This window comes from Pristis pectinata, chromosome 2, assembly GCF_009764475.1.
Source record: "Pristis pectinata isolate sPriPec2 chromosome 2, sPriPec2.1.pri, whole genome shotgun sequence".
Taxonomy (NCBI): Eukaryota; Metazoa; Chordata; class Chondrichthyes; order Rhinopristiformes; family Pristidae; genus Pristis; species Pristis pectinata.
In genome coordinates this window covers 85,948,356-85,968,775 of record NC_067406.1, presented here as the reverse complement: position 1 = coordinate 85,968,775, position 20,420 = coordinate 85,948,356, and the positions used below count along the sequence as shown (strand labels likewise).

General features: G+C 39.7%; 2 protein-coding genes across 2 annotated transcripts in view; one reads left to right on the top strand and one right to left on the bottom strand.

The window, feature by feature from the left end:
* ptpn13 (protein tyrosine phosphatase non-receptor type 13) overlaps positions 1 to 11,479 on the top strand; it is a 210,003-nt gene extending 198,524 nt beyond the window's left edge. The window contains 5 exon segments of the mRNA XM_052039324.1: positions 444 to 534; positions 1,610 to 1,947; positions 2,370 to 2,585; positions 9,638 to 9,700; positions 11,021 to 11,479. Of these exon segments, the coding sequence (XP_051895284.1) occupies positions 444 to 534; positions 1,610 to 1,947; positions 2,370 to 2,585; positions 9,638 to 9,700; positions 11,021 to 11,104 (792 nt within the window). The 3' untranslated portion in view covers positions 11,105 to 11,479.
* A 2,235-nt stretch (positions 11,480 to 13,714) lies between these two features.
* Positions 13,715 to 20,420, bottom strand: part of LOC127584063 (transmembrane protein 144-like) — an 82,830-nt gene continuing 76,124 nt past the window's right edge. The window contains exon 12 of the mRNA XM_052040610.1: positions 13,715 to 14,508. Within this exon, the coding sequence (XP_051896570.1) occupies positions 14,413 to 14,508 (96 nt within the window). The 3' untranslated portion in view covers positions 13,715 to 14,412. The remainder of the gene's footprint in view (positions 14,509 to 20,420) is intronic.

Genomic DNA, 20,420 nt, shown 5'->3' with positions numbered 1-20,420 from the left:
AAGTGTGCAGTAAGCAATTAAGGAGGTGAATGGTGTGTTAGTCTTCCATTGCAAGAGGTTTTGAGTACAGGAGCATGATGCCTTACCACAAATATGCAGAGTCTTGGTAGGACCACACTTGGAGTATTGTATGCAGTTTTGGTCCCCTTACCTAAAAAAGAATATACTTGTCATGGAGGGAATGCAGCAAGAGTTCAGTGGACTAATTCTTGGGGTGGCGCAATTACTGTAAATGGAGATATTAGAAGGTTGAGAGGAGATCTCATTGAAATGTACAGAATTCTGCAGGGGTATCCAGTTTGGATGTGGGAGTGTGTTTTCTCTGGCTGGCAAGTCTAGAATGAGGGAATCACAGTCTCAGGATACTTTTTAGTCAAGGTATTAGGCAGTGTTTTGTAAAAGAACATCATACTTTATTAATCTGAAGTTGTATATTTCAATAGCATCTGCAGGACCTGACACCTTTAGATGAATGTTTAATTGGACAAACAAAAGAGAACAGGAGGAAGAACCGATATAAAAATATACTACCTTGTAAGTATAAAGCAGGGATTCTCAATTGTTTGATTGTCACATAAATAACAATCATTTAGTACAGACCAAAGGTATTGGATATACTGTATAAACATGACAACCTTAAGAAAAGCTAACAGGTCCAAACAGCCTCAAATGTGGTGAAACTCTATTAATCTGGCACACTCGGGACTTTGGTGGTGCTGGTCTTGCAGATTTTCTGAAATATTGGATATTATTTTTATTAATACACACTTTTAATTCACTTTTTAAATTCGCAGTAACATTTAAGTGAACCCAGTAAGTTTCAAGGGAGCGCAGAGCGGAGTATGTGAACCTGTGCTCCAGCAGATGGTTAGGGAGTGTGGGAACCAGCCCATGGTGACAGGTTGGAGAGTGCTGGAAATGGGGATCCAGTGAGTTGTCAGGGAGCCCTGGTGTGTAGGAAGGACCCTGACAAGTGGGAAGGGAGTGAGGGAATGGAGGCTCTGGTGAGCGGAAATTGCTAATATCTCCTGATGAGCCAGATGCTGAGCCATTGGGATTTCCACATGGTCAGATGGCAGATTATCAGAATTTTACTGTACCTGATAAATCAAAATAATTGTGAATTTATCTGGATTATTTAAAACACAAATGAAATTTGTGGAGACCATATAGAGAAAACAAATACAGTTAAAGATAATTTCTCCAGGGTTTTGATAGCTCTTTGTAACAAGAACAGATTCAGACCACCCATTCTTTGTAAGGATAATACACTATTCATTCAAGACCTGAACTTTTCGTAACAATGGATCTCCTAATTCTGAATATAGTTCTTCAGAACCTTCAGGAGAGATGAAGGGTTTTTGACCTGAAACATTAATTCTCTCTTTCCACAGATATCGCTTGACCTGCTGAGTGTTTCCAGCATTTTCTATTTTTATTCTGTTTTAATAAGACTGAATTCAATGTATAACCATCACAATTTTTCATATAACTTTATAAAAGAAAGTAATTATTCATATACTTTTACATAATTCATCTAATTCTATCTTAACATGGGTTTGATATGAAAAAATAATTACTCATTCAATTATTTGCATATTAACTGTAGATGATGGCACACGGGTTCCTCTTGGAGAAGAGCATGGATACATTAATGCTAGCTTTATAAGGATTCCTGTGGATGAAAAAGAGTGCACATATATTGCATGTCAAGGACCGCTACCTCACACAATGGCAGACTTCTGGCAAATGGTTTGGGAACAGAAATCTAATGTCATTGCCATGATGACCCTGGAGGTCGAAGGTGGAAAAGTCAAATGTCAAAGATACTGGCCAGAACTTCAGGACCAATCCATGATGATAAACAACAGATTGAAAATAATCCTTCGAAGTAGTGAAATACTCAGAGAATTTATTATTCGTAAAATTGAGATGAATGACATGTGGGTATGTACAAAATAGCATATGCACCATCCTGATTTGTTTCTTTATAATAACATAGAACAGCGTGATAACTGATGATGTACACTGTACCGCAAAATGCTGCAACAAATTAGATGGCCAACTCCTTGCCTTGGCTATGTTGTTCCCAAGGTGCCAGCTGCTGAATTCTTCTAAGTAGAAGCCGGTTGGCCCCAACAGCTGACTTTCTTCCCTCATACTTCAGTATATGGGCCTCCACCTGGAGACTGCCAGACCTTTTCATGTTATCTGAATCTGGTGGATTTAAATCATTGGAAGTATAACATACTCAGGTTTTAGGTCCAAAGGAATACTGGCCTTCACATATCCATTTGATTATTGCTTCCAGATGGGGATTGCTGTGTGGTTTGAATTCTGATACTAAAACTATTCTTTTATTTATATAGAGCGGTGAATCACGACAAATAACCCACCTGAACTTTACTGCCTGGCCAGACCATGGGACTCCAGAACAACCGGAACAGTTAGTTGACTTTCTCACTGCCTTGAGATGCATCAAACATTCTGGCCCCTTAATTGCCCACTGTAGTGCAGGGATTGGTCGTTCTGGGACTCTTATTTGTCTAGATGCAGTGCTGGCATTCATCAGTAAAGGTCTTGATGTAAGTACTTCATTAAAATAGCGATTTGTACAAAATTATTTTTGCCCATTCTGGGGATATGAAGATGTAATCCAGACTGCCACAGCAAAAGATCATTTTGCATGGCAAGGTAACCATTAAACTTGTGTGAGCATTGCAAAGGATGTAATTATTTTAAAAAAGAAAGGCAAAATTAAAATTATAAAATGTGGCTACAGTATTCAAACTGTGAAGAATTGGTAAGGGAATTTTAGATTTGTGAACTGAGATTGTGCTGAAATGTTGATTAAAATATAAGAATAAAGTCAAAATACTAGTATGGGGGGGGTTCTTACGTTAAAAGTCAGTGGTAAAAGTATGTTAACTCTCTCATCTGTACATTGTGCAGTCAATGGTCCACACATTCCCACCACAATTTTGATAATGGTTGACAATAGTTGCTGGAAAATAAATCAGGAAACACACAAATCCATCACCTTAGGAGATTTCAGGGACTCTCGGAGTTCCCACATCAGGCCAGTAAAGGACTGCAGAATATGGTCGGAGGAAGTATGCCTGGTGAGATGTATGCTGGCCATCCAAGGAATGGATATAGGGACCAGCTGAGGCTTCAGGTTAAAAATCATGGCTTGGGCCCCCAAAGACAAAATGTTAAATGTTTTTTTTGTTAGAAAGCAACTGGTGGGCAACTGAACTTGTTTTATCATGGAAACAAGAGATGGTTTCAGCCTATCCAAGCTTGGACTACTTATGGTAACATTGCTACAATGGTTGGCATCCTAAATGTAGTACTGTGGCTTAGACTTCTGCCAATACTCAATAGTCAAACATGAAATTTCTTGCAGAACACCTATGCTCTGTCTGCAAAGGCCATCCTGAGCTCCCAGTTACATATTATTTCAACACCCCTTCCCATTCCTACAGTGACTTGCTTGTCCACAGCCTTCCCCAGTGCCAGGGTGAGGCCAAATACAAACTCGAAGAACAACACCTTATGTTCCACCTTGGTCATCTACAACCCAATTGCATTTTCCAATTTCAGGTAACCCGCAACCCCCTGTGTTCCTTTCTCTCTCCTCCTGATCAACCCAGGCTCTCTCACCCTTCTCTTTCCAAACCCCCCAGCCCCCCCTTTACCCAGTTGTGCTCCCATCCCTCACCTGGTTCCATATGCCTACCATGTACACACTTAACTACTATGTTTCCTACCCCTCCTGCAACTGGTTCCAAATGCCCATCATCCCTTCTTTATATGGTTCAACTTATCAGATTCCAGCATCCGCAGCCTCTTGTGTGTCCACTTATCACCTCTCTCTGGCTCCACCTCCCACTCTCCCTACTTGGCTCCATGTGCCCCCTTTTCTCTCTCCTAATCTGTTTCTACCTATCACCCACCAACCGCTGTCTCTGAATACCACCCACCCCTCTACCTCCCCACCTGGTTCCACCTGTCACCTGCCAGCTTCTGACTCACCCCTCCCCCTCTGCTCTTTATACTAGCTCTCTCCCCTCTATATTCTCAGTCCGGATGCAAGGTTTCAACCAAAAACGTCGACCATCCCTCTGCCTCCGCAGATGCTATCTAATCTGCTGAGTTCCTGCAGCAGTTTTTTTTTCCTCAAATGAAGAGGCCTTCCCAAAGTATGCCAACCTTTATGAGGTAGTGGGATTTGGGATTGTTGAATTTAAGTACTGTTCAAACCAGTTGTCCATATTTCAGGAAATCGCTGCACTTTTAAGTACAATAGGTTTTTGTGGGGTGGGGGGGGGGGGGGGGGGGGAAGCTATCAGAAATTCAGTTCTCACCAACAAACTGGTGTACTGTAAGGATCAGATCTGTTCTAATATAAAAAGAGTAGGAATGTCATTTAACATCTTGAGCCTGTTCCACTGTTCACTGAAATTGTGGCTGGTATGTCACTTAACTTGCACTATGCTGTCCTGTATCCCTTAATACCTTCGTCTAATGTTAGATTTAGATCTGACAATTGACCTAGCATCCATTAACATTGTGGTTGAGTGATAATTTTAAAGTGGTTTATTATTGTCACACGTACTGAGGTACAGTGAAAAACTTTGTTTTGCATGCCATCCATACAGATCATTTCATTACAACAGTGCATTGAAGTAGTACAAGGGAAAACAATAACAGAATGCAGAATAAAGTGTTACAGTTAGAAAGAAAGTGCAGTGCAGGCAGACAATAAGCTGCAAGAACATGATGAGGTAGATAATGAGGTCAAGAGTCCATCTTATGGTACTAGGGAACCATTCAATACTCTTATAACGGCAGGATAGAAGCTGTCCTTGAGCCTGGTGGTACGTGCTTTCAGGTTTTTGTATCTTCTGCCTGATGGGAGGGGGATACCACCCTATAACCATCCTTTTGATGCAGAAGTGTTCCCTAACTTTAATCTTGAAATGCCTAGTTATAACTTTTAGCTTCCCACCACCCCACTGCCCCCCAACTCCTAGAATCTCCAAATAGCAAAATGTGTACTCCTGATCTATCCTATTGATTCCCCATAAATTTCAATCAAATTTTGTTTTGATTGTCAATGTGCTGGGGAATGCACTCTCTTAATAATTTTGAAAAATTCTCGTAAATCCACATTGCACTCCCCAAAGCCAATATATCCATTCTAAGGAATGGTATTCAGAACTACCCATAGTGTTCCTGGTGCCGTCTCTGTAGAACTTTGTACAGCGGTAGCAAACCAGATATATCATTAACTTTTGTAATTATTTTCTGTACCTAGTCATATCTGACCTGACCATTATCTCTCATGCTGTTTCCTGCCACTCAAGTGCTTTCATAAGCAGGTTGATAATTTGCGCTCAGTTCAATGAAGTTCAATTTTAGCTAATAACCTCTTAAAAGGGACTTCATCATGTGCCTTCTAGAAAGCCATATAAATATACATAGAAATTCTCCTGTCCACTTCTCTTCAAAACATGAAATTAGATCTGTCAGGCATGATTTCTCTTTATAAATTCACTCTCTCAACTTATAAAGTGAAATGTAATGCACATTTTTTCAATCCAAAAAGACAGTGAGCTTTGAAAAACTATGCCTGTGACATCAATAAGATGGGATCCAACTGTGTGATATTTTTGTCTTCATATTGTTACTTCATTCACTTTGATTTTTAATGACTTTCCATTGCTGATTCAGTATTAGTGTTGTTGGGATTTCTAGTGTGTTAGCCTTTTCTACTGCACCTACTGATGCAAAGTAATTATTCAACATGTTCACAGTTTCCAGCATTTCATTTACAATATGACTATTATCCGTGTTTAGTGGGCTCCTGATTAAACCTTCTGCTTATTTTGATACCTCTTGTATTTTCTTTTTTATGCATCTGACTTTTAACAATGCCTTTTTATCATCCAGTAACCAGGATCTGTGGTAGTTCTTGTCTTTCTGCATGTTATTTCTTTCAGTTTTGCATTGTCTCTCGCATCTTCTGTCATCAGTTTTCTGGCAACAACAGTTGCCCCTGGAATGTCAAAAAATTGGTTCTGTATTGCATTAAATTCCTAATTGAACACCTCTCATTGATGTTCTGCTGTTTTACCCCTTAATGGCATAGTTTAGTTTCTGTACCGGCACGGTCCCATTCTGTTGTTGTCATCATTACCATTAAGCGGGATTCTTAATAGTGTTTTGGGTTCTTCTTCCAAATCCTGCATTAATCTTAAGCTTTTTATAGATTTCTCATTTGATTTTGATATACCTGAAGGTAAAAATATTTGCCTCTTTTTTTTACCCCAGTTGTGTATTGAGTTGTGCTTAACTTAGATCAATAATTTTAAGGCAAATATCCAAAAGGAATTCTGTCTTCCAATATGTCATGTTATTTTAATTACTAATAGATAAATATCTCTGCCTTTTTTGCCTGATAATTAAATTTGGCCCATTGCTCTTTATTAAATCTAATGTGGCATACTTCTGATGATTATAGACACGTGAAATTTACTACTTTTCAGACATAAATTAGAAATAATCCAAGTAATCTTGGATTTGTGAATTTAAGGTCTTATCTAAGCATGAGTTGAAATAATTTACTAGTAATTGAAGATTAAGCAATGGAGTTTTCCAGAAAAAGCAAAAATTGCAACATCAGCTTTTGTTAAAAAGAAACACATAGAGTGTGTTTTCTGCATTTAATTTTGCACCACACCTGCAAAAAATATGCTTCTTAACATGCTGTGCAGTTCCAGATATGCTATGATTAGAACTAACGCTCGGGGCTCTTTCATCTGCTAGATGATTACTTCAGAAGTCTCTTGGCAATCCAGGTAGCATGCATGTGGTTCAATGGAGCACGTACTCAACAGCTGTAAAGTTTCTTACAAGCTGGGTGTATATTGGAGTAGTTCACCATCAATTGATTAAACATTGCAGCAAGTTTTACTGCAGACTCTGCATACAAGGATATGTAAAAAGCTTTCATTTTAAACAGCTGGACGTGGTGAAGGTGATATTTAGCAACCAAGAGCTCTGGACAGTGTGGGTTCAGGCCCAGCTGAGCAGTCATATCAGTATATTAGATCCATCAACTTGCAAATAAACGTTCAAGTACTTGACGTGTTCTTAAATCTTTGCACTTTATTCATAGAGAGGAAAATGCATTTTTCTCCAAGATACTTCGACTTGATAAATCCCCTGTATCTTCCCCTTCCCCCTACCAAAAAATGTCCTCAATATAAAGCTAGTTCATAATTTTAACACAAAACCAACTCAATTTTTCCCTGTTGATGTGATATCCATCTGGTCCTGAATCTAACCTTGCATCAGTTAGCTGAATCATGTAATCTTCCCTCAGCCTTTTGTAGTTCAGTTTTTCTGTTGTGTGGCAGTTGAAACTTCAGTCCATTAGAATAACTGCTCAAGGACAGCTTCTATCCTGCTGTTAGGACTATTGAATGGTCACCTAGTATGATAAAACGGACTCTTGGCCTCACAATCTACTTTGTCATGGCCTTGCACCTCATTGTCTGCCTGCACTGCACTTTCTCTGTAACTGTAACACTATATTCTGCATTCTGTTATTGCTTTTCCCTTGCACCGCCTCGATGTACTGATGTGATGATGATCTGTATGGATGGCATGCAGAACAAAGTTTTTCACTCTACCTCGGTACATGTGACAGTAATAAACCAATTTACTAATTTAACTTTGTACCATAAAACAGAAGGTATATTGCTTCTTGGGGAATGCTATCCAAATAATTGAATTACTCTCCTGTTCATGTCCTAAGTTTCCAGAGGGACCTGTACATCTGTTACCTCTCTACTTGCTGAGCAATATTGAGTCCCAGTCTGGAAAAGCCTCACACTTCAAAAATTCTTCCCTTGTTTTCAAATCCCTCCCTGGCTACAATCATTCTGTTTGTGTAACTTCCTCCCGCCCCATTGTCCTCTGCATTCATTTGACTCTGACTTTTTGTACATGCCCATTTTTAAATGATTCACCATTGGTGGTTGTGCTTTTAAATATCCAGAGCATAAACTCTGGAGCATCCTCTGTAAAAACATTCCCTGGCCCCTTACCTTTTGCTCATCCTTTAGAGTTCTTTAAATCCTACTTCTTCTACCGAGCTGTTATTTGCTAGCTACAATATCTCATAAATGTATCTTAAATTGTTAAAGAAGCTACATCAGAGCAATTTTTTTATTGCATGTTATTGAATAGATTACAAAATCATGGACTGCATCAAGTCCTCATTATCTGCAAGGGACAGGGGTACAGACTTCTCACAGATAACAAACTGCAGATACAACTCAGGCCCTCTCTTTTATACTTGATATGCTGCCCAAATAAACACAAATATGCTCTATAATCTAAAAATATTAATAAACTAAAATGTTAAATGCTGTAAGGAAATTATTTAGCTAACAAACCACCTCCATTGAATGTATTGAAACTAGCAAGCAGAGATGGATTTTGAAATCACAGGATGCAGCTGTGTAAACAAAGACTGCTCTCTATTAGAACAGTGAAGGGGGGGAGCTGCTTGACGTAAGTGGTCTGGAAACTGATCATTATTTATATAGGCAGTGTTGGTTATCTCTATGTGTACATTTATATAGATGTTTTCAAAAAAACTTGAGTTGGGCCTGGGTTTAACTCGCCTCACCGGTGTGCGGATCCACAGATAGTAAATTAGCAGATATTGAGGACTGAGTGTAATTACAGAAGTGCATTTAAGAGGCATATGCACTTATTCCATGTTATCCAGACTAGGAAATTCCCATTTGCATTAGCAACACTGACCCAGGATTTGCCGAGTGGGGCCCACTGTCCAAATGCACTATTTGGATATGCTACTGTCCTGCACTTACCAAAGGCAAATATAGGAAGAAAAGCATGCTGGGCAAAAGCCTCCTGGGCCCAAGCAGCCATCTCCCATGTCGAGTAAGGGATGTATGTGATGTAATCAGGTTACATGGATGGTCCAGAAGAAACCCCAACTTCAGAACTGCAGAGAAGATCTTTAATGGACTCCAAGAGTTCCCTCAGCTTTGCTGTCTGTTAAGCTGTTGAGTTTTTGAATGCTTCTGAGTGCCCCTTTCAGTCAGAATCAGATGCAAATATAAAAACCAAAATAAGCAATTAAACAAAAATTTAAAAAATAAATTCACCTAGCAATGCTTGAAGTGCTTTGAAATAATTGAGGAGAAAGCAAACACAAATAATTAAGAAGAATTTAGTATACCTTCCTTCCTCACAGCTATAAAAGCTCTGCTCTAATCAATGAGCTCATTGTTGCTGGAAAACAAGAAGTTTGTGCAGAGACCAGCCACAGAGCATAGTAACCAATTCAGATATGCAAGATCTCTGAAACCTCACTCATTTGCAGAGCTGAGTTTCAGCTAGAAGGTAGAGCTGGGGAGAAGTACTGGAAGGTATCTGTCATACCTCAAAGAGAGTTGTGAAAGTTTGATGAAAAACCCACGCAGTTTTGATCTGTTCTGAAATCTTTACCAGGCTGCAGAAGGCCCATGTTGCAACTTTTTTTTATTTGATTTATTCAGACTTTCTAACTTTCCCTTTTGTTTCCCAACAGTTTGATATTTCCCATATTGTTAAGACTATGAGAAGCCAGCGACAAGGGATGATCCAGACTGAGGTGAGCTTTCAGGAACAAAGAAAACTTGCTCCATTGTTGAGTTAGTGAGCTGGTTCAGAACAGAGATCAGGTATCCCTCGATTTATGGAGGGGGTTATATTCTGAGAACACATTGCATTAAATGAAAACTCATAAATGAGAAAGTATTCCCAATGGTTTCAATATAAAACTTCTTGATGCATGTCAGAGCTGAAGTTCAGTCAAAGATACCTAAGCACTTAAAAATAAATCAGTGTAATTATCTGAAAGTATAAAATATTAAAAATTAAATCAAAAATATGATAAAATTGTACATAATGTACATTTTCAAGAAATTTACGGGGAAACATTCAAGATATCTCCCCAGACTCAAGCCCACTTGCCCTTCCTGGACCCTGCCCATTGCTCCCTCTCTTCCCCTCTCCCTGTTCTGTGTCCTTCCTCTCTCCTGCTACTCACACCCACCTTCTCTCTCTACCCAGTTTGGCCCAACCCCTCTCTTAACTCCCCCTCCTCCCCACGCCGCTCCTGCACATCGCTCTTCTCATTCTCCCACCATCCCCCATTCTCTCTTCCCCACTTGCACACTCTTGGGCAGCTGAGTTGAGTGGATTACATTCAATGTTGACACAGTTGAGCAAAGATCATCCTCCACTCAACTCAGATTTCAGTTGCCTAAATCAAGGACACATGTCCTAAAGAGTCATGTGTATGTTAGTGAAAATCCATAAATTGAAGCTTATAAATCATAGGATACCTGTACTATTACGTTGTGAACTGGTGAGATCTCTTCAATGTTAAAAGAACTTCACTGCAGATTTTTAACCAGTGTGCCACAGAATTGTGCACTGGAATTTTACAGCACAATATTTGTGCCATATTACCTGTTTTATGAAATGGAAAATGAACAAAATGTACTTGAATTTGTAATTTTGTGGCACAAATTCAAACACTAGTACAGAACCAGGGATCGTGCAGTGTTGAGAAGTAAAGACGTTGGAGAAAGGACATTATTGTTCATTGGGATGAGTGAGACATGGAGGAGGAGAATTCCACCTGGATTCAAATTCATGCAAAAAGAAACAGAAATTTTAGATCATGGCTAAGTCTTCCATTAAGTCACTACTTTTCAGTACCCTGAATATCTTCAATGAAACTAAAACTTTAGTCTGTTTACTGACATCTCATAATTACTAGTACAATAGACTGGCACCAAATTCGGCCCCACTCAGTGATATTGTGATGGTAGATGGAATATTACAAACCTTACTATACTCAGTAATGATTTTCTATTCAATAAAGTGCAACTTTAAAAAAGATTTTATCTTTTTCTGTATGTAGACTCAATACATATTCTGCTATCAAGTCGTTCTACACATTCTCGCTCAACTTCAACAGAAGGAGAAAGAAGTGGCAAAGATATAAGCATTTCCGCAATGATTGAAACAATACCTGCCTTATGCTAGAAATATTTTTTTTATTATTTTGACCTCGAAGACAATGTGAGTGTGTTCAAAGAACAACTTTCAGGAAAAAAGCATTGTCAAAAGCTGAATATTTTGTACTTGCTAAGATCTATCATAGATTATAATGTAGTCTTACTAAATTGATTTGTCTTATGCAAATCTTGAACTGTGGTAATATTTAAGAATTTACAATGGCAACTGTATTTTAAGCACATGTATAAGTAATGCTAATCCCCAGTTTACATCTGTTCAGAACATTGTGGGGCATTTGTTAAAAACCAATGCATTTTATAATTATTTTACTGTACAGACAATAAAAACAGTATTGATTTTATATCTTTCATGGATTTACTTACAATGAAAGTTAAAGATTTCTGTATAAAACAATTTTCAAATTGTTTTCCATTTATGATGCTTCTTGTACATAGTTACATTTAACACGATATAATTAAACATATTGTTAACTAGATAACCCAAGATTGTAAATAAAAAGTGGAAATGCTTGGGTATCATGTAATGTGGTTAAAAGTTAGTTCTGTAATTCTATTATTCCATGGTCAGACTTGCTGGAAAGGAATCTGAAAGGTATATTTTTACCCCTTCTCTACACAATTTGTCTTATGTAAGTGCATTAAACAGTCAGGAAGCACAACCGCCTGAGTGTTTGCTTCTTTTAAAATAGGTCATGAATGCTTGTGTTTGTAACATTTATGTGGTCAAATTGCAGCAGTGCTTTGGAAAGTAGACCTAACTCCCACTGCAAAGCTGTTATAAATAAGGTGGCACTAACCCTTTATTACAGAAACCACCTCAAGAAATGTCTCTTTAAGCAATATTGCAAGGCAGTATAAACAATTTGGCTGATGATTCATGCTATTTTCTAGACAGCCACTTGAGCTTGAAACATATTAGCAAAATGATTTCCACATTGCTGGACTTTCTCAGATGTAAGGGAGAGGTTGGAGGACAGAGGAATATGATTGTGCATTGCTTTCACTGTTACTAGAGCTGCATATCTTAATTTCCCAAAGCATCAGGAGCTCCATCAATGGTGTTACAACATTAGCACAGCGTAGGAAATTTTATATGTTATCTTTAAGCTATTACCTCGCACATTAGCCATCAAAATATGAGAGAAGAAAGTGAGAGTCCCAAGCTCATGTAAATGGAATTATTTCCTTTTTTTTTGTTTTAATAATCTGATCAGATTTTCTTCACTGAGGCTCTCTGGAATCCCAGGCCATGCTTCTAACTACATGACTAGATGGAAGTTGCCAACAGCAGCATGTTAAACCTGGAGTTTTTTTTTGTGTGAGATTATTGAGAATAGCAATTTTGAGTTTAAAATAAAAAGAGATGTAATTAAACCTCAATCAAACCAGGCCTGTCATAGATGCTGCAGAATCCTTTGTTCTCGCAGTTTCCAAGGTAGTCTGTTAAATTATGATTCCTTTACTTCAGCCCACATTATTGCACAGAGCTACCTCTTTGGGTTTCATCTGGGGCCCATCACATTATCTCTCAAAGAATCTCTACTAATTTTCAGAAACACTCTCAGAGGTCTGCTCCATTGTTTATAATGCTTTCTGACTGAGATTGAACCATTTGTCATAGGGCCGACACTGTAAACCTTTGAAAAAAGAATGACCATTACCCTGAAGTGCTCAGAGCTCAGACTAAATTAGCTGCACTGTAACTTATGAGTAACGGGTTTATACCAGGAATTGTATATATCTGCACCAGGCCAGCTCCATGCTTGGGCTTCTGACAGATCTTTTTATTGTGACTAAATATGACTAGGCCTCAATGGGGCAAATTAAATTTTTTTAGTTGTTCTAGAATCTTCAGGTGTTCAATTCCCACTTTATATAATTATACCAAAGCAGAGAAAAAAATAATTCCATGGCCAGCATCAATAAATTCACACATGCTGGAATTAGGCTGGGAAACAAATATTCAGAAGTTTATTTACATTGCAATTTCTACACAACAGTTTATCATATAGCATTAATCCTATGCCAGTGATTTTCCTGGTGTTTCACCTTACAATCTAAAACCATTATTAATCCAATAAAAACATTCCCCATTTAAGCTTTACAAGTTGAAGGCTGACCATCACTTCTGATCAATGAATTTCTTTTTCCTGTAGCTTTGTTAGTGCCATTGCCTCTCCTTTGCTGTTTTCAAAACATCTAATTATCTTGAATGCCATTACCCTTGCATTATTTTCACCTAGCTATTAACTTGCATTGTCATGTGCTAACCATCACTGAACAGGAGTGTTGGTGGTCCTCCTAATACATCTCTTGCATAAAGAAATTAATACAGCAAAGCCTAATGCTTTAGATATAATGTGTGTTCAGTCCAATCTTGAGGAGCTGCTAGTTTTCCTCGACACTCTATTCCTGATTGGCTGCTTAATAGCTTCTAACATATGGGTAAAAGCCTATTTCATAAAGTATTTAAATTTTTTTTACATTTGTACTCCCAACAGTTGGTACCTATTTGACCTCATTGCTTGTCATGATTGGATTTTAGTATTCTATTATTGTCTGCAGATGCAGAATATCCTTGGATGTAAACTACTCACCTTTTAATGGGAATCCCTGACTAGCAATTAGGTTGAAACTCTCTTTTAACTATAAAAAAAATTATCCTGTGTCCCATATTCTTCTCACTGCTTTTTATCTGTATCTTTTACCTATTAATGCTTTTCATACAGATGAATTCCTCCTTGATTGCTCATGTGCAGAAGCTACAAAGGAAAATAACTGCTGAAGATGAGATTAGTCCTAATTGGACCAAATCAAACAGAAGGGACACTGCACTTGGGTTTTATTTGTGATTATACTAGATGGTAAGCTGCTTCCTGTTCTGTTTAATATTTTGTGGATACCAAATCTCCCAGTTAAGTTACTGACAAGACATTTCATGCAGCATATTTTAAATTTGGAACAATAAGATTGAACGAGTGTTAGGATCCAGGTAATAAAGTGTAAAATATTCTTCACATTACGGTTCAAAAGCTTTACAAGATTTCTACTAAGGCACTGCTGTCCACCCCTGTACACTTTATGTGATTAGAGTCAATGCCCTTCAAAAGCATGATTCTCTAGTGCCTGATGTTCAATCTTAAATTAGCAGCATGACATATTGCACACAAGCATACGTTCAAATATTTATTTTTTTTATCAGGTATTGTACAGCATGTTTCAGTTGCTTCTGAGAAATGGTGGACTCCGTTATTCAGTTGTTCTGCAAGCTGGGTCAGACAATTCCCTCCACTTTAGACAAGCCTATGAGTATGGTTCCAGTAAGAGCAATGGATAGCACGACACCAAGTATTATGAAATTCCGTAAGCCCTGGAGACAGAATAGTTGCATTTTTTTTTGAAAAGCAAGAAAATATTTACCTTTGGATGCACTTTTTATTTAATCAGTAAGTGTTTAATGAGTGGTGAGCAAATAGAGTTATACTGCATGGAAACAAGCCTTTCAGCCCAGCTCATCCATGCTGACCAAGGTGTGTTCCTAAGCTAGTCCAATTTGGCCCATATCCCTCTAAGCCTTTCCTGTCCATGAACCTGTCCAAATGTCTTTTAAATATAATTGTTCCCATCGCTACCACTTCCTCTAGCTGTTCATTCCATATACACACCACCCTTTGTGTGAAAAACTTTTACCCTTGGGTCCCCTTTAGATCTTTTCCCTCTCACCTTAAACCTATGCCCTCTAGTTTTACACTGCCCTGCCCTGGGAAAAAGACTTCGACCATCCACCTTACCTATGCCCATCGTGATTTTATAAACTTCTAAGGTCACCCCTCAGCCTCTTTCATCCCAGGGAGAACAATCCAAGCCTGTCCAGGACTGTGGCAAAGGTAGAGAACAAGAAGGATTTAAATATGTAATTCCAGGCATATGGGCATGGATTTAGGAGGTTCAACATATTCAAGAAATTTGAAGATAATTTTTTTTAATTTTATTTACAGCGTGGTAACAGAACCTTCAGAACAGTCCGCGCCGCCCATTTTAAACCCAAATTAACCTACCCGTACGTCTTTGCATTGTGGGAGGAAACCAGAGCACCTGGAGGAAACCCACGCAGACACGGGAGAACGTACAAACTCCTTACAGACAGTGATGGGAATCGAACCCTGATCGCTGGCGCTGTAATAGTGTTGCGCTAACCAAGGATTAGGATCAAGAGTAAAGTTTGAGAGTGATAATGGCAGAGTTGAAGAAAATGAGTTCAGTACCTAAAGACAGCAAGTTGTTTACAATACCCATTGCCGTGTGTGCGAGGAAGAAAAGTTGGGTGCAGGACTTGGTTAGGGATGTGTGAACAGGAAGCGAGTCTAATGGACAAGCTGGGCTCAGAAGACAAATTTAAGTGAAAAAGATGCAAGTTCAGGGCTAATGCTTGGATCCTTAGGGGAAGTTTGGTTCCATGAGTTTGGGAAAATGAGGGGCTGCTGATGATGAATGGCTATAGCAGCTGTTTGGCACAAACTTTCAGGTCTGTGTTCCTTGGACTTGAGAAAGGAGTGCTGTATCCATGGAAACTTCAGCCTGACGGTATTGATTTAAATGGAAGCGAGGATCTTTAACGATGGTGGTGAGCGTCTGATTGAGCAGGCTAGTAGCTAAGGAAATGTGGTGAATAAAAGGTAATAAAGTTACACAGTTCATAAGTTGAAAGTGGTATTATAGGTGAAATGGATGTTTATCAGATCAGACAGAAGAATTGTGGAATATTTATGATGCAGAAGGCCATTCCAAAAAAAAAGCATTCTCCTGTCTAATTCCACCTTCCAGGTCATTGCATTGCAGGTCATAGTTTTCAATGCACATCCAAGTTCTGTCTGTAAGTGGTGAGGATGTCTGCCTCTATCAGCCTGACAGTCAGCAAGTTCCAGATCCCTACTATTCTCTGGGTGTAAGAATGTTTCCTTCCTATTTATTTAGGCCCCTCTATATTTTATAAGCTTCAATGCAGCTCTCCTCAGCCATTTCAAAAAAAACTGTAGCTTATGCAATCTTTCCTTTAAGTTACAATTTTCCAGCTCTGGCAACATCTTCATGTGACTCTTGAACAGATTTTGTACGCTAAAGATGTACTCTTGATCTCCCAATCTACCTTGTCATGGCCTTGCACTTTATTTGTATTCCTACTCTGTACTTTCTCTGTAACTGTAACACTAGATTCTGCATTCTCTTTTTGTGTACTACCTCGATGTACTTATGTACGGAATGACCTGTCTGCGTGGCACACAAACAAAAGCTTTTCACTGTGTCTCGGTACATGTGACAGTAATAAACCAATTATCAATCACATCTTTCCTCCAATTTTAAAACATAAAACAAAACTGCAGTTGCTGGAAATCTCAGCTAAAAAATGCAAGTGCAGGAAATAGTCAGTTGATCAGGCAGCATCAGAACTCATGAAAGACCATCAACCTGAAAAATTCATTCTGCTTCTCTCTGTCTAAGGTGACCAGAACTGTATGCCATCCTTATGCTGTATTGTAACTAGTATTGCAACCAGTGTAATCTCCCTGCTCTTATATTTTGTTTCTTGGCTAATGAAGAAAAGCATGTTGTAGAGTTTATTTAAACACCTGCTTCCTCTAAGGATCTATGGACCTACAATCCAAAGCGCCTTTGTTTATTCAGACCACTCAATATCATTTTTATTTAGTATACTGTATTCTGTAGCAAAATCAGTTTGCAAATGGATGGAGCTCTGTGATGCCACAAACAAGGAATCAGATCAAAATTCTGCAGTCCTGACACATTTAGTCTTGAGCAATGGGGGACAAATGAAATAAGTCGAAGGATGCGACTCCACAATGGGGGGGCCAAGCACGAGTCCTGAAGACAAGGTTGAAGCACTTGCGACCCTCTTCAGCCAGAAAGGCCGAGTGGATGATCCATCTTATAGTCGTAGAGTTGTACAGCTCAGAAATGGCCCTTCAGCTCACCATGTCCATGCCGACCTTCTCGCCCACTAATCCCACTTGCCCATATCCTTCTTTGCCTTGCCTATTTAACTGTCTGTCCAAATGCCTCTTAAACATAGTGACTGTATCTGATTGCACCACCTCCTCTGGAAGCATGTTGGAGATATCAACCAATCTCTGTAAAAAAAAACTTGCCCCTCAGATCCCCTTTAAAACTCCTTCCTCTCACCTTAAACTTCTGCTCTCTTGTTTTTTCTACCACCCACCATTAGAAAAAGATTTTAATTATCTAACCCATTAATGCCCCTTATAATCTTCCGTACTTCTATCACACCTCTCAGCCTCCTACACTGCAGGGAAAACAAGGCCATCCTCTCCGATCTCTCCGCATAACGAAAGTCCTCCTCAGGGCAGTAGTTTCTCAGGGATGGGTCCTAGGGCTAGCCATCTTCAGCTGCTTCATTAACGAATAGGTCAGAAGTGAGGATGTTCGTCAATGATTGCACAATGCTTGATTCCATTTGTGACTCCTCAGAACATGGACTATCCATGACTGCATGCAGCAAGACTTAGACAGCATTCAGGCATGAGCTGAGAAGTGGCAATTAACACCTACGTCTCAAAAGCGCAATAGCCATTTCTGACAAGGGAGACTTGAACCACCTATCTTTGATATTCCATGGCATTACCAGAGCTGAGTCCCCACCATCAACATCCTGGAGGCCACTGTTGACCAGAAACTCAACTGGCCTGCCACATAAATACTGTGGCTACCACATGAATAAAGTGGGTAATCCTGTGGCGAGTGACTCATCTCCTGACCCCCTAACCCCCTATCACCGTCTACAAGGCACACGTCAGAAGTGTGAGGAAGTGATTGTGGCCGTCAGGAAGGGGAAGTCGGGAAAACACACACCAGTCCCCACTGATGGGTCAGCGGTGGAAAGGGTGAGCATCTTCAAGTTCCTGGGTGTCAACATCTCGGAGGATCTGTCCTGGGCCCAACACATTGATGCCATCACGAAGAAGGCACGCCAACAGCTCTACTTCGTTAGGAGTTTGAGGAGATTTGGTATGTCACCAAAGACTCTTACAAGTTTCTATAGGTGTACGGTGGAGAGCATTCTGACTGGTTGCATCACCGCCTGGTATGGAGGCCCCAATGCACAGGATCACAAGAGGCTGCAGAGGGTTGTAGACTCAGCCAGCTCCACCATGGGCACACCCCTCCCCACCATGAAGGATGTCTCCAAGAGGAGGTGCTTCAAAAATGCAGCATCCATCACTGAGGACCCTCACATGCCCTCCTCTCGTAACTACCATCAGGGAGGAGGTACAGGAGCCTGAAGACTCACACTCAACAATTCAGGAGCAGCTTCTTCCCCTCTGTCATCTGAACGGTCCATGAACCCATGAACACTATCTCATTGTTCCTTCTTTTTGCACTTTATTTATTTTGTAATTCATAATTTTTTTATGTCTTTACACTGTACTGCTGTCTCAAAACAACAAATTTCACATCATATAAGTCAGTGATAATAAACCTGATTCTGATTCTGATGGAATACTGTTCAAACTACATGGATTAATGTGGCTCCAACTACTCTCAAGAAGCTTGATACCATCCAGGACAAAGTAGCTCACTTGATTAGAACCCCCTTTCACCGTCCTTAAGTGTCCATGGTGGACAGTGCCTGCAGTATGTGCCAGCTACAAAATCCCCTGCAGTTGCTTGCCTCGGCTATCCAGACTGCACCCTCCCAAACCCTATCACCCAAATGAGCAAAGCCAGCAGGTACATGGGAACATCAGAACTTGAGGTGTCCCTTCAAGTCACGCACCATCCCAACATGGAAGTGCACCGCTTTTCCATTGCTGCTGGATCCAAATCCAGGAACTTCCTCCCCAACAGGGCTGTGGGAGTAGCTTCACCAAGAGGACAGCTGCAGCTCACCACAACAATCAGGGGATGGGCCTTGCCAGTCATGCCCAATCCTGGAAAATGATTCTTTTTTAAATTACTGCTTATAATGTGATTCCCTCTTCATGAGAGGGGAGGGGAGGGGGGGGCAGGGGTGTAGGGGAGCTGCAATGGGAGGTCAAATGGCAGATTGGGTGACCACTTTGCAGAACTCCTCTTTTCAGTCTGCAAACATGACCCTACGCTTCCAGTTGCCTGGAACTTTAAATTTGCATCATGTCTCACTTTGATCTCCCTGCCCTAAGCCTCCAGCACTCACAAGAACTCAAGAGAATAGGAGCAGGAGTAGGCCACCAGGCTCCTCAAACCTCCCCCACCATTTAACATGATCATGGCTGATCTAGGCTAGCCTCAACTCTTCTTCTGTGTCATTTCTCCATAACCCTCTATTCCTCGATCAATCAAATATTTATCCACCGCCACTTTAAATACTTCTAATGATCCAGCTTCCACCACCTACTAGCAGAGAATTCCAGAGATTCACCACCACCTGCAAGAAGAAATTTCTACGTACCTCAGTAATAAATGACCCAGCCCCTTACTCTTTAGTTCTGTCCTCTTGTTCGAGACTCTCCCACTAGTGAAACACTCGTCCAATCACTTCGCCTCCCAACCACACACATTACAGCCCTCTGAACTCAACATTCAATTCAACAGTTTCAGATGGTCAGGACTTCTGGCATTTTTACTTCAAATTTCTTGCATTTACTCAACGTCCCACTGTTAAGTTCAAGTAGTTATTCTGCATTTGCACCTTAAGACACACCTTTTGTCTTTGTTTCTTGTTCCATTAACCCACCTTCTTTCACCTTGCATTATGACTGCCTCTATTCATTTCAATTTCTCCTGCCATCCACCATATCACACATATCACACCATATCTTTGCTTCTCTGTGTCTTCACCATCACCTTTCTCTGCATCTTAAAATCTGTTTTATGTCTAAATATTCCAGTTCTGTTAAAACAAACCACCAGTCTGAAATGTTACTGAAATGTACCCTGAGCCATAGAGTATTTCCAGCCTTCTCTGCTTTATTTCAGGTATCCAGAAATTTACTTTTGCAAAATAGTTTTATTTTTCTTGCAAACATCAAGGGCCACTAAGAATCTATTTTGTTATTTGCTGGTTTAATTTTCCCTGTCAATAAATGCAGTGAAATAGTGAGCGCACATTAATAAACTTAATGCTAATGCCTTAGTAATTCTCAATGTTTGTATATTATCTGTCCTTATCCAGGTGAGGGTTATCAGCAACAGGAAATAGTGCACTTTCTTCTTTTGGTTAATCCATACCGTGAACCAACACTCCCAGATCAATTATTGCAAAGGCAG